The sequence below is a fragment of the Chiroxiphia lanceolata genome, chromosome 10 (genome assembly GCF_009829145.1).
Source record: "Chiroxiphia lanceolata isolate bChiLan1 chromosome 10, bChiLan1.pri, whole genome shotgun sequence".
In the NCBI taxonomy this organism is placed as follows: Eukaryota; Metazoa; Chordata; class Aves; order Passeriformes; family Pipridae; genus Chiroxiphia; species Chiroxiphia lanceolata.
Window position 1 is genome coordinate 9,244,838 of NC_045646.1, and position 23,491 is coordinate 9,268,328.

Genomic DNA, 23,491 nt, shown 5'->3' on the forward strand with positions numbered 1-23,491 from the left:
GTGGCAAGTTCACCATAGAGCAGGATCTTAGGGAGGCGGTGGTCCTTCATCCTTGAGACGTGCCCTGCCCATCGCAGCTGCGTTCTCAGTAACATGGCCTCAATACTTGTGACAGCTGCTTGCTCAAGTACAGATGTATTGGTCACAAAATCTGACCAGTGGATGTTAAGGATTGTACGGAGGCAGCGCTGATGGAAGCGTTCTAGGAGACGCAGGTGGTGGCGGTAGATGACCCATGATTCGGAGCCGTATAGGAGAGTAGACAAGACTATGGCTTTGTAAACACTGATCTTGGTGCTTTTCTTTAAGTGTTTATTGCTCACTTCACACAGCCATCAAACAACAACTGGATCCTGGACACTCCAGAGCTGACACTGGACCCCAGCCTTGCCCCCTAAGGTGGCACCTCAATGGCCTGTGGCACTCCAATGACCAGTGGCACACTGTCACAGCTCCACACAACCCACCCCAGCTAGTGGCCTCCCCTGCACCACAGAGCTGCCATTTAATTTGGAAAGAATCATCTGGAAAGCATCTCCCGCTGGGTAACCTTGTCCTTCGAGCAGCAGCAAGACAACCTCCCCCTCACCCCTGCCAAACAAAGCCCCACAGCCCCCCAGTGAAAGGAGAGCATTGCACCCACTGCGTCCTGTGTTTATTTACACCACAACCTCCGTGTGGGTGGGCAGGGAGGGATGCTGGACAGCCCATCCCCTGGGCCGGTTCAAAGGCAAGGCAGGCAAGGCGGTATCGGCAGCAGCACAGGGAAAGGAACAGGGAGCAGGGCCTGGGTGAACCAGGCTCTGGCTCCCTCGGCACTACAGACGCAAGCGAGCCTCAGCATCAGGGGGCTGTGGAAGAGGCGGGGTCACTTTTAGCAGCAAAGGCCTCATTTCCCTCCAAGGCAGCAGGGAGGACAGTGGCATGTGATGGAGCTGGACTAGTGTTCAGGCAGTTAAACAGAAAAACAAAGAAAGAAAAAGGCAGAGGGTGAAGCGAAGAAAGATGGAGAACAGCTCCTTTCCTGCCCTCCAGAGCACGGAGTTAAACCAGGGTAGGGATGCGACACCGCCTTCCCTCCTCTCGGCAGAGCAGCAGCTCCAGGCACAGCCTTCCCAGTGTGCCCAGGGCTGGGCACAGCCCTGGCCAGTGGCAGAGTCCCCAGCGTGCCCCTGGCCACGCACAGCACCAGGCTCCTGCTCCCACGCTGTCCTTTCGCCCAGCCCTGGGAGGGGAGAGCAGTTCAGGTGGCAGTTTGATGGCATGGCTGACAGTCCATGTGGGCAGCAGCATCCTCAGCGCTCTGCCAGGCACAGTTGGGATGGATGCCGAGGTGGCTGAGCTTTGCCCTCCAGCCCCCGGCGCAGTCCGGCTCCCGCCTCCCTTATAGGAATCCTTCCTTCCGGAACTGCTCCTTCAGGATGTCTCTGTACTGGTCAAAGCCACCCTCAATGCGGGTCACGGTGGCGTTCTCACACACCCACAGCTCCTGGCACACCAGGCGGATGAAACGCTCGTCATGTGACACCAGGATTATACCACCCTGCCAACACACAAGGGAGAAAAATGGGAACTTAGTGGACCACAACCCAGGGCTCAGGGACGGTGGCATGGAGATCCTGTGCCCCTGTCCAGCCCGTGCCCAGCACTTCAGGATTCCATCCACTTCAGGGAAAACTGAACAGTATTTCACTGGCAGGGACCTCACTGCAGCCTTTTCTTCCTTCAGGGGGACAGACAGATCATGTAAAAATGAGGCATGTGCAGCAGGAATATATTTAGTCTCCACTCTTGGAAGGTAAGTGCAAGGTTTGTTACTGGCTCTCCAGGTCTCAGACAACTTCAAGGATGGAGAATCCATGCAAAGTCAGTAACGCTGGAAAGGTGTCTGGCTAAGGCCCCGAGCAACCTCAGCTAAGCTTTTCTTTCACAGGAAAACTGCTCCAACTTGAGCAACAACCACTGATATCCAGGGCGATCACAGTGGTATCTGGAGCCTGAGTCTTTGGAGATCAGCCATAAAACGTGCCTAAGAAAGATCTGAGCAGCCCCAAGGCAGGGCTGAGAGCTGCACACAGCATGTGATAAAGTCACAGAGTGTAGGTGGCTGGTCAGGATGGGGGCAAGATGCTCTCTGGGCTACTGTTGCCTCTCTCAGCCAAAGCCAGCAAGTAAAACCAACCACCAGGATGGACAGCTAAGGCAGAAATGTGACTGATTTCCCAAATTTTCTCCTAGACTTGAAGTCACCACTGCTGTTGACCATCCACCTCTCACTGAGATACCAAGTACCTTGAGCTGGAGGCTGCAGGAAGTGTTAGAAAAACAGATCTTACTGGGACAACCTTACCCGGAACTTATTCAGTGCCTTTGCCAGTGCCTCAATGGTCTCCATGTCCAGGTGATTTGTCGGCTCATCCAGAATGTAGAAGTTTGGACTGGAAGAGAAGGCAGCTCTGAAGATGCACTGAACAGGCTTGGGCTTGGTCCACACCCCAACTGCTGCTTTAACCACTTAGAGCCACAGCCACTGGCATGTGCCTGGCTCCAGAATCAGGGTTGCCCAGCTCCAGGGACACATCTCATCCTGAGCCCAAAGCAGTGGGAGAAAACCACCTGCCTCCTTCCACACCATCCCCCCATCCTCCCAGGGTGACAACCTCCCTCCCCATAAAACCCCCCAAGAACAAGGCTTCCGTGGGGTAGCAGAAAGTCCCTGAATGCCTGCCTTCCTCCCAGTGAAGAAGACTCCAGGGATGAAGCCATGCAATAATTAACGGTATTTGGGAGAAAATTACCAGGGCATCGTCATCTGGGCAAAGGCCACGCGACTCTTCTGCCCCCCGGACAGGCTGGCCACAGGACGCAGGGCCAGCTCCCCCGAGATGCCGTAGCTCCCCAGCTGATGCCGGTATTCCTCCTCTGTCTTCCCTGCAGGATCATGTCACAACACAGCTATGGCACATCCAGCATGACACAGAGCCCTCGGCGCTGAGCTCACGCAGCTGGGCAGCCTGTGCCAGACCGGCATGACAGGAGGAATTCAGCAGCACTTCCAGGCAATTCCCTCCCAAGCAGGGGGTTTGCGGGCATCTCCAAAACTCACCTGGGAACTTTCTTGCCAGTAGTTCTACAGCACTGATGTTCAAGTCCAGTTGATCCACATGGTGCTGGCTGAAATAACCGATCTTTAGGTTTCTGCAAAATAAGAAGGATTGGGAGATGGTACCAGGCCCTGCAACCACAGCACTGGCAGCTGCAGCTACTGAAGAGGGGTCACATGTGTGGGTGTGCTGGACCCAACCCCATTGCTCGGGCAGCCATCACTCCAAAGCACAGCCCAGGAGCCCTCCAGCTGCACCACCCCTCCCAAGCCCCCCATCCTTCCTCCCAGGTACCTGTGAGCATGTCTGATCCCTCTGACTGGTGCCAGCTCCCCCATTAAGATCTTTAGCATGGTTGACTTGCCAGCTCCATTTTCCCCAACCTAGAGAAGAAGCAGCAGCATTGGAGAACGTGAAACCCGTGAAGGTACTTTGGAGAGGGGAGCAGCAATCACGGAATTTCATCTCTCATGGATGATGAGGGGGAGCAGGATGGGAGCATAACCAGTGACTCCAGCTAGCAGGAAGCTGCATTTCTATCACAGATGAGCAGCACGGGCAGCAGTGTCAAGAGATATTCCCCCCTCACCCTTGAGCCTAAGGATTTCCTGGTCCAGCCTCAGCTGCAAGCACACAGCATCTCTGCTGCCCCATCCAACGTAGCCCCCACTTGATGCTGCTGTCAGCTGACAGGGAATTACAGGGAAGCTGGACCCAGTCTCTCCTCAGAGACACACAGTGAAAGGATGAAGGACAATGGGCACAAATCACAAATTCTAACTGGTATTAGGAAAAATGTTCCAATGTTCCTCAAAATAAGGGTGACCAAATGCTGCAACAGGACCCAGAAGAATGGGAGAAATAGTCCTCCCCAGAGACATCCAGAATTCAACTGGACAAGGACCTGAGCAACCTGATCTAACATCAAAGCTGTCCCTGCTTTGAGCAGGGACCTCTCAGGGTCCCTTGCAGCTGCCATTATTCTGCAATCCCACATACCACACAGATACGGGACTCCAGGTCAGCAGAGACGGAGAGGGAACGGAAGATGTAGTGACTTGGCTCGTAATAGAAGTCTACTTCATCTAGCTGCAGGATTGGGGGGGAGAACTTCTCAAAGCCATCGGGGAACCTGGGAAGGCAGGAAGAGGTGAGAGATGGCCAGGAACCTCCCAGACCCTGTTCCTAGCCCTTCTGGGATAACCCCTGCAACCCTCCAGGCAACAAGGAGGGCTCCCTACCACGCAGGGCCTCTAGGAAGGATGGTCACGAGAAGGAGACAAAGACCTGCAGCCTTGGCCCCAGGAGGGAACCCAGCCTGAAAGCAGGGGCCTGTCTGGGCTCCCTGTCAGAGTAAGGCTGGACCACACAAAGGGATGGTTGTCCCAGCTAGGACAGGACCAAGAAGAAGTTCATGTCAAAAATAGAGCCAGCACCCTCCAAGCAAGGGCTCAGGTGACACTTACTTCATGATCACCTCAGATTCCTTGTCCACAGGTTTCAGCTCTGGTCTGCAAAAAGAGGATACACATAACCAAGGTGCCTTGAATGAGGGTCTGCTCCCACACCAGAAGCCCAGGTGGAGTCTTCAGCTCTGTGACACCTCATTCCAGCCTCTATACCAGAAACAAGCGCTTAAAGCCCATACCACAACTCTATCTGCCAGGCACCCTGGGATCCTCTGTTTCTTCCCACTAGCACTGCCCCTCCCTGACCTCCAGAGAGGAGCAGGATAGGCACTCACAGCTTCTCCAACAGCTTGAGCTTGCTCTGGACTTGGGACGCCCGGTTGGCGTTGTAGCGAAAGCGGTCAATGAAAACCTGCAAGAGAGAAAAGCATCAGAGAGCTCCAGGTCCCCTTCAGCACCAGCCACCCTGCATTGCTGCCAAACCTCCTGCAGCAATACAACCACAGGTCTAAAAGCAGAAAGAAAGGCACAAGGCTGGAAGAAGAATGCCCCAACTCTACTGGCTTCTCCCAGTACCTGGATGTGCTCACGGTACTGCTGCTGGGCTTCATACTCTCGCTGCTGGTTCTTCAGCCGCTCCTCCTTGATCTTCATGAAGTTCTCAAAGTCCCCACGGTACGTGTCCAGCCGCTGTGAGTGCAGGTGGATGATGTCCGTGGCCACCGCATTCAGGAAGTTCCTGTCGTGGGACACCACGAGGATGGTCGACTGCCAAGTCTGGAGGAGACAGCGAGAGGGAGGCCTGAGCACCATCAACCAGAGCACAGGTGTTGGTCCCACCACCCAGCCAGGTGAGACACCAGTCTGGAGGACGTCTCCATTCCTCCCCCTTGCTTTGTATCAAGGCCTCCCATCCCCCCCTACCTGCAGGTAGGTCTCCAGCCACAAAATAGCCCTCACGTCCAGCATGTTTGTGGGCTCTGAGGGAAGGGAAAGAGGCACTGAAGTCAGGAGAGATGGGGATGGCTGGATAATGCTTTTTTCCCCAGAGGAAAGGTTATGATCAGTGTTGAGGAGAAAGAGAGGCTGAATGGGGACCTTCCCTCCAGCTCAGGGGACTCTTGTGTAGGGTGTGATGGGGTGTGGGCACCAGGGGCTGAGGCTCAGGCAGGGATACTCCCCCCACTCCATACTGGCACCCAGACCCTGGTGCCCCACAGCAGCATCTCACCCAGACCTCCCACCCAAGCTGGGGACTGCCCCCAGCATGGACTGGCAGCCAGGGCACATCTCAGTGAGGGAAAGGGAACAGCACTTGGGACAAGATGACACATACACCACCGGGCTGGGGCACGGATAGGGCTCTGCTGAATGCAGTGAGAGCGGCTGCCCAAGCAGACTTCCCCGTGCCTGCGGAGCACCCACTGCGCTGCCAGGCCTGCCCGTCACACGGGGCTATTTTGGGCAGGCAGCTAAAGGCCATGGCATGTTCCCAACCCCAACAAGGGCACAGGCAGGCCCCGCAGTGGTCTCAGAGGGGACTTGCAGTATCAACTTACCATCCAGCAGAAGGAGATCTGGCCTAGGGAAAAGAAGACATGGGATCAGAAGCAGAAGGAGCATAGGGCCAGTTCAGTGTCTCACCACACACAGAGCTGTGATGCCTCCAATGGCCCCAATCCGAGAGCCTGAGTTGAGAGGACCCCCAGGCAGCACCCCTGCACCTCACAGCAAGGACAGCAAAGAGGCTTAAGCCCATAGCATGAAGGCCTGGACACCAACCTGGCAAACAGGGCCCTGGCTAAGGCCAGTCTCATTCTCCAGCCTCCAGAAAACTCTCTGAGAAGAGAAGAGAATGCAGAGAGGGGTTACTGTTCAATGCAGAACCACTGTGTTTGCCTGTCTGCCAGCCTTTCCCAAGGCTCTTTTGGCTCTGTTGTCATCCAGAGGCAGCTTGTCCCTGCAGGTATCTCGGGCACAGCACAAGATCTGCGGTCCAGGAGGAAGGTGATTTGGCAACCCCCAGGGCAGGATGGGCCCTGGATGGGCAGGGATAGACCCTTGTTCTCCTTTACAGCCACAGCAGTGCCTGAGGGCTCACTTGGAACACCTCCCCAGACCCATTTCTGGCTTGATACCCAGAGTTTAGCAACTCACTTGGTTGTCTGTTGTTGCATCTTTGCATTAAAGCCCAGCCCAGCAAGAATGACAGACGCCCTGGGGAAAAGGGGAGACAATTGGAATCCAGGTACAGCATCCAAGAGCAGAGCACAGTCCAAGGTCTCACCCACCAAGGGAACTCTGCTGCACGGCTTAAAGCTGTTCCGGTGCAGGAAAACTTCCCTACACACCCAAGAGCAGCACTTGACTGGGAAATGCAGCCCAGTGGGGCACAGTATCTTCATGAAGTACCAGGATATTTGCAAGGATTTTTCAGCTCTTTGGCCAGGAAGAGAGTCTCACTACCACCAACATCCTAAAAACATCCCCCAGAAACCAGGAACCTAGGGAGGTCCAAGAGGAGCAGCAGCAACAATGCAAGCCATTTGGGGCAAAAAAAATCCCTCCAGCTTCAGGGGGAAGCTCAACTACTCCTAACCCAGCAGAGCTGTGGCACAGAAGAAACAAGAAAAGGCAGTAGGGAGAGCCCCATCCCCACACTCTGGATCCCAGGGCCATAGTATCACCCTTCCATACCCCAAACCACTATTCAGCTCTGGCCATGCCAACAGACAGTGATGCCCACGGGGCTGTCTCACCTCGCTGGGGCCTTGTCTGCCTCAATCTCCTCCAGCTTTGCGTAGATTTCTGATAGTCTGGCACCTTCTGTCCCTTCTCCCCTGGAGCAGAACAAAGAGGAATGTGTGGGACTCACCAGGTTAGAGTTTGAGTGCTGGGGGAGGCTGATCTTCCCAGGCAGGACTAAGGTGGGCAAGATGCAGCCCATCCTCACCAGAGCCCTTCATTGTAAGGGAGAGACCTTACAACGAGACCTCGTGGTGAAGAGGCCACAGAAGGGCTGTAAATCCAGTGGTGACACCTCACCTGCCAGCGTTGATCTTGGCCGTCAGGTCCCTCTCCTCCCGCAGGAGGCTCTCGCGAGTGGTGTCGCACTCCAGCACACTCTGCAGCGCCGGCGTCTCATCCCCTGCCACCTCCTGCTCCACGTGCAGGATGCTGATGTGGGAGGGGATGCGCAGGCTCTGGCTGGCGATCATCTTCAGCAGCGTGGTCTTCCCCAGCCCGTTCCTGCCCACCAGCCCATAGCGTCGTCCGAAGGCCAGGTTCAGGTCTGCTCCGGTCAGCAGGACACTGAAGTAAGAGAACAGGCAGGTCTGGGGTCAGACTGACCCACAGAGAGGAGATAACCAGAGCCACCTGCCCTGATGGGGGCATTTCAGGCTGTGCTGAAGCCAAGTAACCATTACAGGCTTCTCCTGCCCAAAGGCAAAGAGGTCAGTGCCCACCTTGCTTCCTGATCTTTCTCACACCCTCTGTAATTTCTCAACTGCTCTCTAATCCAGTCTCAATCCCCCATGGTCCAAAATCCCAGCCAGGATCTGTCCCACCTCCCCACCCACACTCACCGCTCACCGAAGGACACATCGAAGTTCTCAATACGCACATCATACGACTTGTTCTTGCCTGATGATTCCATGCGAGTCTCCTTCTTGCTGGAAGCTTGGCTGGCAGATGCCTCCTCAAGGACTCTGCAGGCCGGCAGAAGATAGAGAGGGGGATCAACAGGAAAGCTTTGGTACAGCCAGATCCCAGCCCCGCTCAGCAGAACGGGATGGGGACGTTGGAGGTACCCTCCATACACACAGAGGGCCAGATGACTTCAGGGAATCCCGCTCCAGCCTCTTGTCCTGCTTGGCTTTCAACCTGGCTTCTGCCTTCTCCAGTTTCTTGGCATTCACCATCTGGGACACAGAATAGAGAGTATGAAGAAGAGAGAGCATCTTCAGCAAAATCCCCAAAAGCCCAGCTCTGGGAGAAAAGAGATCAATCAACCTCTTAAACCTGAAAGAAAGGGAGTGAGGTAGGACAGGGAAACTGGGAAAGATTCAAGCATATTTTCAGGAGGCTAATCAGGCTAGAAAACCACTTCAGGAATAAAGTCCTAAATCAACCGCTCATACACAAGTTCTGCCTCAGCAAGGCAGAGGGTTTGGCCGAACCTATCATACGTCCCGTTTCTGTAGTTCCAGGAACCTGGATCAGCCAAGTCGCTCCAATAGCAGCAACCTGCTATCCCAGTGCCTCCTCTGGTACACTCTGCACCCACCCTCAAAGAGCACCACAAGGTGTTTCCCTTCCCAACACATTAAACTTTTGCCAGTTTGGAACAAACTCAGCTTGTGCAGTGGATCAGAGACAAAAAACATTTAATTAACCCTGAAGGCAAGAAGGCGCCAAGTGTTTTAACCTGGCCTCTGGTCTTGGCCAGGCTCTCAGCCCACTCCAGCTTATTCCTGCATCGAGTCAAATATTTGTGGCTGACCAAGAACACTCCTAGATATTTCTAGGCAACTCTGCAGTCACCGGAGCATGTTACAGACCTGTGTGCCAGACTGAAGAGCGCCTTGTTACTGGAGCTACTGGACCCCACACTTACAGGAGAGATTGAGTCACTCTGTAAACCATAACCAGCTCCCTGAATTTCCCAGTAAGACATGTCCTCCAAAACTTGACAGCCCTCCCAAGGCCTTCTCTGAATCGTCTCCGATTTTTCTGAAGATTATTTTTTGAGTTGCAGACACAAGAGCCAGAAAGTGAACCCAGCAGCAACACTCTGGTGCCAAAACCAGCCACAGCTGCCAGCTTTTATTTAAAACTCCCGTTCAGACATGTGGGGATAATGTTAGGTCTCAGTCTCCAAGCAAGGGATTCTCATTCTCAACACGTTAACCCATGGAAAGGGGGAGCTCTGTGAGGGACCAGCCTGGTAGAGAGACTGCCCACCTGTACAGCTCCCTGTTTTGCAGATGCACAACTGCACCTCACCCACTCTCAAACTTTGGCACATCCAACACAGATGGCAAGCCAGGCTGTTCCTGAGAAGCTGCGCATTCCATTGATAGAGATGTCCTGATTTCCTTCAGGTCATTGAGTGTAACTGCTTCCAAACTTCTCTACTCCTTATTTCTCAAAGCACAACAACCTACAGCTGTTTCTAAAGCTGGGCTTACAACCTCTCCTGCAGCAGCTCTCAGTCAACTCCCCACCTGTAACATCCCCACATTCTGCCACTAGCCAGGACTTTATCTCTCATTGACTATTCAAGGTGTCATCCTGGGACATTCTGTTTTCTCAGTCAAAGGCCTTGCTGTAGGAACCAAAGATCCTTGTGAAAGTCAGAGAAGATGCACCCTAAACACCACCACTGCATCAACTATGCTTTGAACCTCATTAAGAAGTTACAGCAAAATAGATCTTGTCAAATTAATAAGCTCCTGTTGATAATAACACCGGTTGAGCCCCTTCACCAGACTAAGGTCAAGAGATTCTCAAACTATAGAGAGCCTGATAAGGAGGAGCAGTAACCCCTGCAGCTGTGCCCCTAACCAGCACCAGCCTGTCCCCATTGCTCTCCAAGGGAGAGGTGACCAGAGCAGGGCAGGGCACCTGCAGCCCCACCTGTCAGATGCTCCCACGAGGGCACAGCCCTCACTTACCGAGGTCTGGCCTCTCTTCAGCAGCAGCCCCGGCAGCAGGTCCGCGCTGGTGTCCCCTGCAAGGAGATGTTTGGGTTGGTGACCTCATGTGTCAGGGAGGCTCCACAAAGCACTGCCTTAATGGCAGCCCAAGCCCAGGCACGAATGATCCCTCTCCCAACAGAAAAGGGGGAGCAAAGGGCATCTCTAGTCCTTCACCTCAGGTTACCCCCACAGGCACTGCTGCCCACAGTTCAGCAGAAGGATGAGAGAGCGGTGCACATGTGAGTGGTGTCCGAGCTCTACTCCCCAAGGTCAGGTGTGCACACCCGAAGCCCCGAACCACTCTGAGCCCCGGGCATCCTGATGGCAGGGCGGGAGTCACTCACCATATCCATCGGTGATCTGGGAGAGCTGGATGGGGGCGTCCAGCAGCACCTGGCTGCAGCGCTGGGCTTGGCCCTCATCCCTGCGGAGAGGAGGAGGAGGGTGAGTGGGGGGAGCGGGGTGAGGGGGTGTGCGGGGGGCCGGGCGCCCTTACAGCTGCAGGGTGTTGAAGAGGCGCTGGCAGATCTCCCGGATGGCGCCGTCGTCCTTGGTGTCCTGCGACACCTCCCGCAGCAGTTCGCCCACCGCCTCCTCCAGCTCCTCCACAGACTCGAAGTCCGCCCCGCCGCCGTGCAGGATCCCTGCGGGCACACAGCGCCGGCGCTGTCGCGACAGGTGGCACCCACCCGCTCCATCCTTCCCTGTCCCTTCCCGGTCGCCCGTCGCGACGCGGGCGCTGTCGCCACAGCGCGGAGGTGTCGCGACACGCGGCGGGGCGGGAGGCCGAGCCGCGGCGGGCAGGTGGGCGGCGCTCACCCGTCACGTAGGCGAACAGCTCTCCGTCCAGGTCGGGGAACTCGGAGCGGAGGATGTCGGCGCAGGACGCCATGGCGGGGCGGGCCCGGCCCGCGGAGCCGCCGCCGCTCGCACCGGAAGGGCCGGCGCGCGCTGCCGGGAAGAAGGGAGGTGACCGCCATGGCGCGGGGGCCGACGGGAGATGTAGTCCTGATCTGACGTGCATGCGCAGTGCGGCGGCCGGGGGGGTCCCGCTGCCACGTGCTGGGACAGCAGCAGCAGGAGCGATGGGAGCGATGGATCGGGGGCGAGCGGAGTGGCCCGTCACGGGACCAGAGGCCGCTCAGCCTCTGCTTGTCCTGTCTCAGAGGGAAAGACGCTTGGGGAGGGGTTTTTTGTTGGGTTTTTTTGTGTGTGTTTTTTGTTTTGTTTTGTTCTGGCTTCTCCCTCCCCTTTTAAAATCAGAGTTTCTGCTCTCAAACCAGTCACGACACTGCTGGTTGGGGTTTGGGTTGGATTTTGTCTCTCCAGGTATGAGGAATGAGCAGTTGGACACCCTCATCTGTTTACAAACTGAAGGCCGAGGGGCTGAGCCAAGGGCCAGGTACAGCTGGTACCCTCAGCTACCAGGCACGGTTCCTGCCTTGGCCCTCAACACAAAAAACAAGTTAAAAGGGAAAACTGCTTCGAGTTTGTTCACAAGGAAAGGTCACCAAGGTTCATTTAAGCCTGGCTTACAGGGGGCTGGACACACCTCAACAAGAGTTCATTTCATCCCAGCTGCAGCCCCAGGGAAAGCCCAGAGCACTGTCCTTTCCCCAGGGAGCTGCAGCACTGGTACACAGCTGGAAACAAAACATCACTTGTCCTTTTCACCTGCTTTGCAGTTCCTTTCCAAACCCCAGGCAGCCCCGGGCAGGGGAAGAAGCACAAGCAAGCCCCAAGACACTTTGGCACAGCCCAGGGAACTGCCCCAGCTCTTGCAGCACCAGTCCCAAACAGCAGTGCAGGCAGCCTTCTCCATTCTACATACTTTATTAGATTCAGAGCTGGACAAATCACAAAGTGTACAAAATGGAGACCACACTACCAGAAGCAGGATTGTGGGTAGCAGCAGCATTCCTACGGCCCAGAAGCGTTTGGTAGAAGTGTAGAGAGGGCAGGCTGGGGCAGGGGGCTCTTACCGCCAACTGCATTTGAGATTCCCCGAGGACAGACCCTGTTCACATCCTGACAGAGCTCAGCTGACCCATGATCCCTGGGACAGCAGGGCCACATCTCCAATTTGTTTGGAAAGGACAGACTGGCTCAAGCCAGCAGTGAGTGGGGGTAAATGCTCCAAGGACCTGAAATGCTGTGCCACCCACATACACACCAGCAAGAGCCTAAACCCTCATCCTTTTTGGTCACAAACCTTCCACGGCAGGACTCTATACTGACGACTTTGCAAGAAATAAGGTGGTGGTGGTGGTATCTGGTGAGCTCACCATCTCCTGTGGTGAGGGCCCAACAAACTCACCACCCCAGGCATCTCAGACTGGCCAGCAACATCTACCACAACAGCAATAGCTAGTACAGAAGCCAGGGTAACTTCAACTCAGATTTGTCCAGTCTATGTTTAGGTCTATTCTACGAGTACATATGCACAAGAACTTCAAAAATACTAGGATATGATGCAAGTAGTGAGACACCAACAGAAGAGGAGTTTAATGGTGGACGTTCCCTAGAAAGATCACAAGAGGATGGGAGTTAGACTAGCCCTTGCCCACCCTGGGACGGGCAGCAGGATGCTGCTGCACCTCTGCACACGACTGGGTTCTGAACTTCATCTGCAGCATGGGTGGTAACTGAGCACAGGCAGGCGAGTCCGCTCCCGGGGTGAGCCACAGGGTCTTTCAATCTGCATCGAGGGGCCAGGCAGACGTTTCTCTGAATGTAGCTGAAGACCGAGGAGAGGCGGAGCATGGCTTGGAGAAGAGGGAGCCCGCCAGCCTGCTGGGGCTAGCATCTGGTCTCGTAGATCCCACTCCTGCCGATGTACCTCACCCATTTTATCACATCGTGGTCACTGTAGTTCAGCTTTGGCTCAAAGACTTTCAGGTAGCGCACCTTCAGCCCAGAGGGTGCAAACGGGACCTATTAAGAGAGGGAGAGGTAACAGAAAGCATTGGAACGGGGGTAGGATGCTCTCCGTGCACGAATGCCAGAAGGCCCCTGGGCTATGCATCTAGAAATGGACACCAAGAGCCACTGTTCCCTTCCCTACTCCCTGCATGCATGGTGTCAGACTGTAGTAGCTCTAAGGGCAATTTTCTTCCATTACCTTTGCCACCTGGCTGACTTCATGCTAGGAAGAGTCACCTATCAGCCTGGGATAGTGAACACTCAAACTCCCAGAAGGGACTGACTAAGCTTCTCTGAGGGTTAGGTGCACCGTGGAAGACAGGCTGGGACTCACCTCAAAGTTCATGGAGATAGGAGGCCGAGCCCACTTCTTCTTGTCATTGGTGGGCAGCAGTTCGATCTCCGCACTGATCTGGGATTCCTTCATTCCAGCCATTCGTTTTATCCTATCAGAGAAAGCCCAGAAGTGAGAAGGTGCCCGAGTTCATTGTCCCCTTTGCTACACATGCTCAGGGCAGATAGGAGCACTAAAGAGACTGCCCCTCTAAGCCCTACCCACCCCTAACATGCTCACTCACTTCCAGACGATGGCATTCTCACTGGCCTTGTACTTCGCCTTCCCTTTCATACAGATGACTTGCACTCCACTGGTATTGAGGGGTGTTGGGATCCGGACCTGGAAAGCAGAGTTTGGTGAGCAGGGGCGAGGAGACTGCAGCCTGGGCACTCTGTGCAGTCTCACACTGTCTGTCCTGGACCGCTTGGCCTTCTCTCTCCTATCTTAGGGCCCAGAAAACATCACCTATCAACAGCATCCTAGGTTAGTCCTCCGGTTTCTTGCTTTGAAGTAAAGGTTCAAACGCACTTTCATAATCCACAACAGACAGTAAGGAACAGGGCAGAGCCCTCTAGGCTGCAGGAAACCTGGCTAATGTTGGGCAGATGAGCTCAGGAAGGATGCCAGGCTGGCCATGGCATTGCACCAGGCTCCGGACAGCCCAGCCTTGCAGCAGTGAGCCTTTCCCAGATGGGAACTAACCTGCAAGGCCATCCTCAGCCTGTCTTACACAGTTCACAGCCTGCTGCCTGTCTGACATCGGATCATGCAGACAGAAGAATACAAAATTTTATAGTGGCTGAGAGAGTAAGTGAACAGTTGCTGGCAGGGAATGAGGCCCCTGCCAAGGTGGCCGTGCAAATGAAAACAGCTTCTACCTTCCTACTCTATAGCAGCTCCCTTCCACAGCACAGCAACATCACACAGCTGGTGGGACACTCAGTTCACTCTTTTAGCCCTGTACAAGCTTCAAGACTCATTTGTGAAGACTCCGCTGCAGGGGGCATAAACTAGTGGCATCACTGCCAGGCACAAGAGACGACAGGTTTTTATTATCTTACCTCTATCTTCTGGGCCAGCAAGGAAGGTTTGAAATTTGATTTGATCACCACCTTCACTTCCAGCTTGGTCCGACCCACCTCCCGCACCAGTGGGATCACACGGAAGGGAAGGATAATGTCCTTAGTGGTTCGGTATCTGTAGGGATGGAAGCTACAGTGAACTCTGAGGAGAAGTTAATGCCCTTATGGTCTCAAATTGTATCACCTTCAAAAAGAGACAGTCTCTGCACACAGTAAACAGCTTAGAAACATCAGCCAAAAAGGGAACCATCCCAGGAGGAAGCAGCAGTAGGATCTGTGCTGCCATAGGACAGCAATGGTTTCTTGAGTCTCAAGTTTTATATCTCGTTCCTACCAATGGCCCTGTTCAAAGACACCAGTTTCAAATACTAAAAAAAACCAGAGCAAACACAGAAGGTAAGAAAACCCACACCCAACACTACAATTGTGGCAAAGAAGACTACGCAGCTGAGCTTCGCCCACATTTGTAACAGATGGATTTGTGGGACACCCCACAGATTCCACTCTGAAAAGAAGGCGGTAAGTGTGTATTTTTTAAGTGCTCAAGTGCTGTAAGTCTGGCTGGGAGCAGCAACATTACTGTAGCAGCAAGCAGATGCCAACACCAGCCTGTTCACCCCCCTACCACAGTACCTCATGAGCTCAAATTCTCCATCTGGTGGAATGAAGCTTATGCTCCTCTCGGAATCAAACTTGCTGAGCCTCACGCACTGGTGGAAAGTGCAGTCATCGATGGCAATTGACTGTTTGCCGCTAAAAACACAAGATACGAGTTAAACAAGTGCAAATTGCAGCCCTGGTTGGTGCAGTCACAGTCTGTCCAGGCAGAAACTACTCTACAGAGCATGTTGCCATCGCAGGTGTCCAGGAAATGGGGAGGCAGGGAGAGATTAGGGGACAGCAGCCTCTTGGCTCAGACTTTCCTTGTTTCACCACCACAAAAACCATATTTCAGGAAGCTTGTTTGAAAGAATTCTCTCCCTCGTCTCCCCAAAGAGGAGAGAGCTTACAGGAGCACCCTTTTGCCATAGCCAGCAACACAATGCTTGGGTCTGCCTGCCAGCAGCACTCAGTACTGCAAAGACAGCTCTGCCAGCCCAAGTCTTCCCACAGCACAGTTCAAAAGAGAGAAAACACTTTCCTGTCCACAAAGCTATCCCACTGCCACACAGCCAGGAAATGCCAGGTTCAGGGTCTCCCTCTTTAGAAATCTCTTAATAGCTGTTCATTTCCACACTGCCAGCACGTGGTTTGATGCTGAACTGAATTGCCAAGACCACAATATTATGACATGCAAGTCTGTATCTCTCCTAAAATCTACACAGATACCACCCATCCATCTAGGCACATCAGCCTAACCTGCCAGCACTGAACTTGGGCCGGGTACCAGTCTCTGAGAATACAGGTCCTGAGGCCAACCAAAACCCCTCGGCTACCAAGAGGGACCAGAAGATGTGAAGGCAGGAGCAACAGAAGAGGCAGCAGCGTAGCAATGTGATACCTAGGCTGCCTCAACTGCTGGAAGCAACAGGACAACCGTGCAAGTGTGCTGAGACAGTGTGAGCACTACAGGCAGGTTCAGCTGTCCTAGGAACCACCATTACCAGCTCAAAGGGGAAGCAGACTGACCCCAGGCTGACTGGCTGTCTAGTTACACAGCCCAGTGGTGTGATTTGTGCTTCGCAAGCAGGAGTTAGTCTTTCCTAATCTGTTGCCCAGATGACAGGCAATGTTAGCCAACTAGTTCCTGTTTCTTTGGAAAACTACTGGGAAAGCCCTGCTGCCTAGCACTGCTCCAAGTCTCAGGCAGCATTACTCAGGGTTGGCCTTGCCACATGCTAGATGCTAAAAACCAACTGGCAGCAGCTGTCCCTTTTGAACACCTTGTAACTAAATGCTTCTAGAGAGTAATATTTCCAAGCTCTTAACCACTGGATAATCACAGCTAGGGAGAACCACCTAGAAAGAATCCCTGTTCAACTTGCTTCTGTAAGTCAAAAAACCAGTACATTACAGGCAAAGGCACCCGGCACAGCAGCTTTGTGACAGTGTTACTGACTCTTCAGAGGCCCATGCAGTTGACATTTTCACTAGAGTAAATCCCCACAGGGCTCATCAGCCACCTCAGGCTCATTCATTTTACTAGCTCAATTCAGGTACAGGAAAGATGGCTTAAAGGTGACAGTGAAGTGATAGCTCTTGGCTTGGTTCTAAGAGAAAAGGCAAATAGCAGCTCAGCTCTGTTTACAGGAACCATCATGGAAAGTGTCTGAGATCCAAGTTACATGCACAAGTCACACGAAGCAAGAGACAGGGGGAGAGCAGAATGCACACACAGCTGAAGCAGATTATCTACCTTCCCAATTCACTGGGGGTCAGCAAAAAACAAAACAAACAACCAAGAGAAATACAGATGAGTTGCAAATTGTTAGCGAGAAGAAAGTGGAAGTCCTTTTGCTTTTATCTCTTCACCCCAAGCAGGAAGGCTGGAAAAGGCCTAAGAGCTGTTTTCAGCTTCAATGTGGGTACTGGCTGAGGTGCAGGTGGGATGGAGGGAAGCTGAGCTCTCAGAAGGGACGTGCCTCCAACCCACATGGCCACTGACCATCTGTAAGCCGCAGGAGGGGCTTACCCACTGTTAGTAAGTCACCTGTTCTACTTTGTGGGAACAGTCCAGGTAGAGCAGTCAGAGGAGTTCCTTCACTGTACCTTGGGAGCACTGCTACTGCTCTAATGATTCAGAGCCTTTGCACTGACTAGAACTGCTAGAGATACAGATTCTGGGAAAATCCATCTTGAGGAAGTGTTTCCAGCTGTAAGAACTCTACACTTAAGACTATGTTTGAAAATACTTAAAGAGCTGTAGAGAAGCTCTGTATTGAGGCCCTCAGGCTAGTAGTTTGCATGACAACAGATCTACCCAAAGTTTTCAGTAACATCTGAAGGGAAGAAAAAAAATGAGCTTTTTGTCTGTCAGATCAGAAAAGCTACTAAGGGTTGCCCTTTCATAAGTCCCTGGTGGCAAGTGGCCACCGGGTATAAAACCTCTTTCTTACCTTTTCCCCGTTTCATCCGCAGTCCCTTTGCCCTGTTTTTCAATGACAATCTTGTCATTCATGCCAAACTTGCACTCTGGCATTCCACTCAGATAACTCTTCATCACCACTCTGCCAGAGACATGGGCACTCAAAACCTGACCTGGTTAGAAAAGATCACAGTTCAAAACACAAGAGTCCCCACTCACAAACCTGAAGGGGGAGAAGGATGCTAGCTCAACACCACCTACTTACCCTGTGGGGACATCAAGAGATTCACACTCTCCAGCACATCAAGAAAGAGCTCATTGCGACGGTATTTGATTCCTTCACGTCTCCATCCAATCTGTCCAGTCACCTGGCTGGTGATCTGGGACTGCTCTTCCTTAGTCTGAAGGGAAGAAATAACATCTTAGATCTCTAAATAAATTCAAATACTAAGAAACCTTGCTCTAAATATAAGAGCAAGCACTTGCCATGTATTACACATAAATGCTTTTGTCACTTAAGATACAGGTGCTGTCACACCTCACATGATTTGGTCATTCTCTGCTCAATACATCAAATTCTATGCCTAACCAAAAATTGGTCATAACAACAGCAGTAAAGTTTCTTCTGTTTTGTTACCTAGTCCATTAGGCCACATCAAGGTGCAGGGAGGCGTGAGCTCCACCAATGGCACTCAAATCATGTCTCAGACTGTCACATCAATCCATGTTAAGCACAGAGGCAGCTTAACATGGATTGGTGTGGCAGTTCACACCCTTAGACAACATGAAACCCCAGGGCCACAAGAGAGCTAATCCCCAAGGCCTGTTTCTTAATGACTGCAGTCATCAGGGTTACATACCAACACTAACCTAGCATACATCGAACAGCACCCAGGCTCTATGTCTCCAAAAAGCACCAAAGGTTGTGTAGAGAGGCACAGAGAGGATTCCTACCTGATGCTACAGGTGGGGTCCAGTCACACGCAGAAAGTCAAGAAGTATATGTATAGTAGCAAGTGCAGTGTAGACAGGGTTAACAGGCAAGCAGGTCAGTAGCAAGAGAAGGGAGGAAGGGAGAAAGAAGCAGATTAGGCTTAAGGCTACCTGAGGACAGGAAAAAAGCAGGTCAGCTCTTTGTTAATTAGGTAGCTAATTAGCACAAATAAGATGAGGAGTTTTGGCCTTTAGCTCCCTGCAGGAAACCTAGCACCTCAAGCAGTGAAATGGCTTTTCAGACTTGGATTATTATGGACAATACAAATACATGGTGGAGCAGAAGGAGTGACAGGCCAAATACCACTCCCAACAATGTTCCTACGCAGAGCAGACTCATGTTGGCATTCCGAAAGCAAGCCCTGGATATTTACCATGGCACAGACGCCCAGACTACGGGAAATAGCAGGCACCTTAAGTCTGGGTTGTGTATAAAGTTGTATCCTTGTTATTTCTGCCCTTCCACCACAACAACTGCACAACACACAAGTGGGTTCTGCCGCTGCAGCCTCGTGCTGGGCCCACAGGGGGGCACTACATGATCTCAGCTTCACACCAGCAGTGCCTTGGCTTCACACATGTTCTTGCCACAGACATGGTCACTTCCTGAGCAAGCAGAGCCATTATCATATCATCTAAGAGACAGAGTTTTACACTCCCCTGGAAACTGCCTAGGTAAGTGCTCAATGCAGTACACAAAGTACCTCCCTTTTCTGTCCCACTGAAAAACTCCACCTCCTTAATTTGCCTTGTTCAGGCTTAAGAAGAACAGTAGATTTAACACTCAGTGCTCTGGCTTCCAAAAGGACACCAATCATGTGACTTTCTCATCTCCTGCAACAGCACCAGTACCATGACCCTCTACCAGCTACTATGCAAAGTACTGGATGGAGATCACCCAGCAGCACGAGCATTCCCTACGTGAGGTACTGAAGACACCTGGGTCTGAGCCTTCTCAGGAGCTGGTGCTTCCCAGAGCTGGACAAATAAGTCAGCTAAAATGGTCCAAGAATACCAGCCTTGTGCTCAGTTGCCAGCCTGTTGACTAGGTTAAAGATAGCCAGCTACCAGCAGGTTTCCGGGCCTCTTGCAGCTGGTGGCAGCCCTCTTCTCATTTTAAAAAGTAACACTAGCACTTTAGCACTGAGTACATGGAAGGTTTGGACAACTCTTAGTTACAATGTTTCCCCAACTAACACTCCCAGAAAGCACTTGCAGAGGAAGAAAATTACAGTGTATATCTAGTCTAGATGGAGATAGGATCTGAAGGGTGAAAACAAAACACAGAGCACAGCTCCACCTCGAGCTGTAAGAGCAGGTTTATCCTCTGCTGAAGGAAGATACACAAACCAATGCCTTCCTCACTTCTGGTTCAAAACACCAGCACAGCCTGCAGTCCTGCCATTTGAGTAGTGGGCTACTTCATGTGCAGAGACTAGAAGTGAAACCATGTGCACACCAGCAACTTTTAAAATCTGTGTGGCAAATCACTCCATTCCCAGAGCACAGGGCTCTTTCCTTGGCAAGCAGTGCAGCAGCAGCATCAGACGCACTTTCATAGAAAATAAAACAGATCTTGTATTCCGAGATCACTTGCCCTGGAAAGACCACTGTAGCCATACAGGGTGGGCACTCAGAGCACAGCAGTTCAGGATGCCTCAAATCTTTCACTGAGAATAAAGTAAAAAAGTTGGGTTTGTCAAGTCTGCCATAACTGGATTTTGGTCCTTAAATTCCACAGGACACAAGCCCAAGGAAAGCACCATCAGGAACTAAGCAGAGACAAGGAAGAAAGATGGCAAGCCACCTAGTCTCAGATTTTGGTCCAAGGTACATGTGTGAAGCTGGCTCTAAGTCAATAAGGAGCTGAAGGTTTGATGTATCAGACAGCACACAAGGAAACACGGTAAGTACTGTTTCCACTGTTGTCCTTGCCATACTGTGCCTGCAATGGATTACTTCTGCTTTTTGAACTGGGCTGAACAAAATTCCAACACTGAGCAGAAGAACTGCTTGCTTATGTAAAGCTGAAATCCAAACTCCTCTTTGTAAGGAATGAAGGATGATGCTGTGGCCATGGTTTGCACACAAGCAGCACAAGAGTTCATTAAAACAGACAAAAGCAAAAAAAGACTGAGGGAAGGAAACGAGGGTGGTGGTTAGTTTTGAGTTTTCCTAGGAACAGGAGCTGACTCAGCCATCTTCAGTGCTGACTGCCCAAATTGTCAGACTGCAGAAGGCCAGAGAGATTTATGGTAGGGCTCGTGATGGGGATTCAGACCGGATGCACTCATATCTGGCCCTCTTGCAAAACAGTTTGCTGTTCTAGCAGGAAATAGGTTGCTCAGGGGCAGCTTCTCTCTCATCTCCTCTTGTGATGCAGCTAGTCTTGCTACTACACTAAAACTTTAAGAAGGAGTTCTCAGTAAGTCAGTGCTGAGGAACTGAATTGAATCAGAGCTTCCAGAGACTTTGACCTCTGCTTATCCTAAACAAGAACAGTCACCGCACAGGCTCTTCTTTAGCACTTTGCTTCTGCTTGTACCTGGGGCTGAAACTTTACTTTGCCACAGACTGCTTCAGTACAGACCCCCAGCTTTTTTTTCCTGACTCACTGCTACCCAGGGGAGAGGACTGAGTTTTAAGCTAAGTCCTCATTATTGACTTCCATAGCTGTGTTAGATGGACAATAAGAACAATATTCCTTGGGGACACAAGAAACAGACTGTAAGTGTCCTTCGGATTCAGAGGTTGAGCATGAGCTTCCAAGATAGAAAGTCTAGTTTTGAGGGCTGTAGCCTGGAATAGGTTTAGAACTAGTTTAAACACAGTCCCCAAAACAGTCAAACTTAAGTGTCTTTTTCCCAAGGTGCCCTTTATCTTCTGCCTCCATGTAAACTTTATTGCAAGGGTTAATACTATGCTAAATGCACAGCAGAGATTCTCACCTCTTAACATGAAAATGCTTGGGCTGTACCGATGCTGATCTGCAAGGATGTTACAAGTAGCGACAGAGCAACATCAGCTTCCTGACTGACAGCAAGATTCACAAGGCTGAAGAAGACTTCATTACAAGGCAGGCATGAAAGCCTGACAGCTCAAAGCACTGAAGGCCGGTGGAGAACAGACCTGCTCAGTGAGATTCACACACAAAAGAGCTATTTCTGGCTCAGCAGGTAGATTTGTTTATCCTCTGTCAGGAGCTGACACAGAACAGAGTCTGAAGCCAGCAATCATTTACATGGGACAAGGGACTGGCATTATCCTAGCTCTGGGCCCTTCCTCCTTCATCTTACCATGTGCCAGGGAACATGAGGTCACACAGAGCAGGGACACCTCGAACAAGGTGCCACTGAGCTACACCCCTGCCAGGGTGTTCTCAATCTACTCAGGCACCTTCCTTCAGTACAGGTCAAATGCTTAGATAGTAATAAGGACCATACTCTCTTGAATAGGCTTACAGAAAAATAACCAGCAGAGCAGCACCATACCCCAAATTCTCCTGATTACCTGACTCTTGATGCCTTGTTGAGTGATGAAAGTCTTCAGGGCACCTGTTTCAGAGTTCTGAGGATAGCCAAAGTCCAGGATTTCTACAGAAGGGTAAAAGAAGGTTAGTTCAGACCTGCAAGGTATAAACACACAACTATGCTAACCATTCCTGTAAAGGGGACAGCCAACTACTGCGCAGGCACCACTTACCCACTGACTTTCTGTCGCTGTAGCATTCCTTACTAAGAGAAAAGAAACATTCTTGCTACATTGAGCCCAGTGTAATAAGTTGGAGAGAAGGGGTGACGGAAAGCTGTCCAACTGATGAATTTGCTGATTTTTAAACACACTGCACTTCAGGACTAAATATCAACTAGGCTAGCCACGTGCACAGGGCACACTGAGTTTTTCCAAAAACACCCAAGGGACAATAAGGAGGGTTAATCCAACAGCAGAGCAACCTATTTTTGCAGCTTTTTTTCAGGTTTTGTTGTTCTTATGAAGATGTAATAACAACCAAAATCTGAAACAACAGCTGAGTAGTGGCACTGCGTGGGAGGGAAAGACGTTAACTACAGACAGTTCAGTTAACACCAACTGCCCTCAAAGAGGAAGAGAACAATCCTCAAGAGATCTAGAGGAGAGAGAAGACCACTAACATGACACTGAGCAATACCATACTGGGAGGTTTGATCTCACTGTTGCCTATAAGGAGACCAGCAGTGACTGACCAAAGAAGAGAAACTGAAGTCTCTTGGTCTGTCCTGAGATAACAGAGAGAACATCACTGTGACTCCTGGTTAAGAATCCCAGGACACACATATGTGGTGCTTTGTCTGGAAAACAAATTGCAACATAACTAATACAAAGTGCTCATGCTATGTGAAACAGGGAGAGCTCAAGGGCACCTCCACAGGCAGGCTGATATCACAAGCAGCTGAAGGGACACTGTCATTAATCTGTGGTGCAATATGGAGCTGTTATTACTGGAGGAAGTAGGGCTGAGACAGAGCAGGTTGGGTTTGATTGATTTCCTTCTGTTCAGGAGTGAGCCCAAAAGGCAACTCACTAGGGGCAACCAATCACAGCTTGGGGTGACTGCCACTGTACACTGCTAGAGCCACCTGGGCACTAGCCAGTCTTGGAGGTGCTACTGACAGTCCTCATTATATGCCTCAGTGTAAGGACAGGCCGACATCTACGCAGGATCCCCTCAGAAGCTGGGCTCCAGTACCAGCTGCCTCAGTTATACAAGTGCACAGCTCCCAAAACTTCAGGAAAGTCAGCCACAATCAGCACAAGGCTATGGGTTTGAGGTGCCATCCACACTCGCAGTACAGATGGCATTAGAAAGCAGAACACGTAATTTTGAACTCCACCATACATGTTAAAAATACTTCAAGGATTATTACTACATCAAACTAA

At 51.7% G+C, this 23,491-nt stretch overlaps 2 protein-coding genes across 14 annotated transcripts in view; both read right to left on the reverse strand.

Moving 5' to 3' along the window:
• Positions 1-638: 638 nt before the first annotated feature.
• ABCF3 (ATP binding cassette subfamily F member 3) lies at positions 639-11,152 on the reverse strand. The gene is made up of 21 exons (XM_032697710.1): positions 11,035-11,152; positions 10,712-10,859; positions 10,560-10,639; positions 10,192-10,247; positions 8,339-8,436; positions 8,101-8,223; positions 7,559-7,825; positions 7,273-7,353; positions 6,671-6,730; positions 6,296-6,352; positions 6,073-6,095; positions 5,438-5,493; positions 5,090-5,290; positions 4,849-4,925; positions 4,571-4,615; positions 4,104-4,236; positions 3,399-3,487; positions 3,107-3,198; positions 2,799-2,931; positions 2,351-2,438; positions 639-1,543 (listed from the first exon to the last, which is right to left on the reverse strand). The coding sequence occupies exons 1-21, from the start codon at positions 11,105-11,107 to the stop codon at positions 1,385-1,387; spliced, it is 2,139 nt and encodes a 712-aa protein (XP_032553601.1). The 5' UTR covers positions 11,108-11,152; the 3' UTR covers positions 639-1,384.
• Positions 11,153-12,032: 880 nt separating this feature from the next.
• Positions 12,033-23,491, reverse strand: part of AP2M1 (adaptor related protein complex 2 subunit mu 1) — a 28,515-nt gene continuing 17,056 nt past the window's right edge. For 4 of the 13 annotated variants that reach the window (XM_032697963.1, XM_032697962.1, XM_032697964.1 and 1 more), the window contains exons 5-14: positions 22,085-22,167; positions 18,536-18,541; positions 17,847-17,982; positions 17,613-17,754; positions 16,913-16,924; positions 15,190-15,309; positions 14,536-14,671; positions 13,716-13,813; positions 13,472-13,583; positions 13,015-13,149 (exon numbers count right to left, since the gene is read on the reverse strand). In XM_032697963.1, the coding sequence (XP_032553854.1) occupies positions 13,015-13,149; positions 13,472-13,583; positions 13,716-13,813; positions 14,536-14,671; positions 15,190-15,309; positions 16,913-16,924; positions 17,613-17,754; positions 17,847-17,982; positions 18,536-18,541; positions 22,085-22,167 (980 nt within the window). Of the gene's footprint in view, positions 13,150-13,471; positions 13,584-13,715; positions 13,814-14,535; positions 14,672-15,189; positions 15,310-16,912; positions 16,925-17,612; positions 17,755-17,846; positions 17,983-18,535; positions 18,542-22,084; positions 22,168-23,491 lie in introns of all 13 variants that reach the window. The other 9 variants (XM_032697973.1, XM_032697972.1, XM_032697974.1 and 6 more) reach the window with 6 other exon arrangements.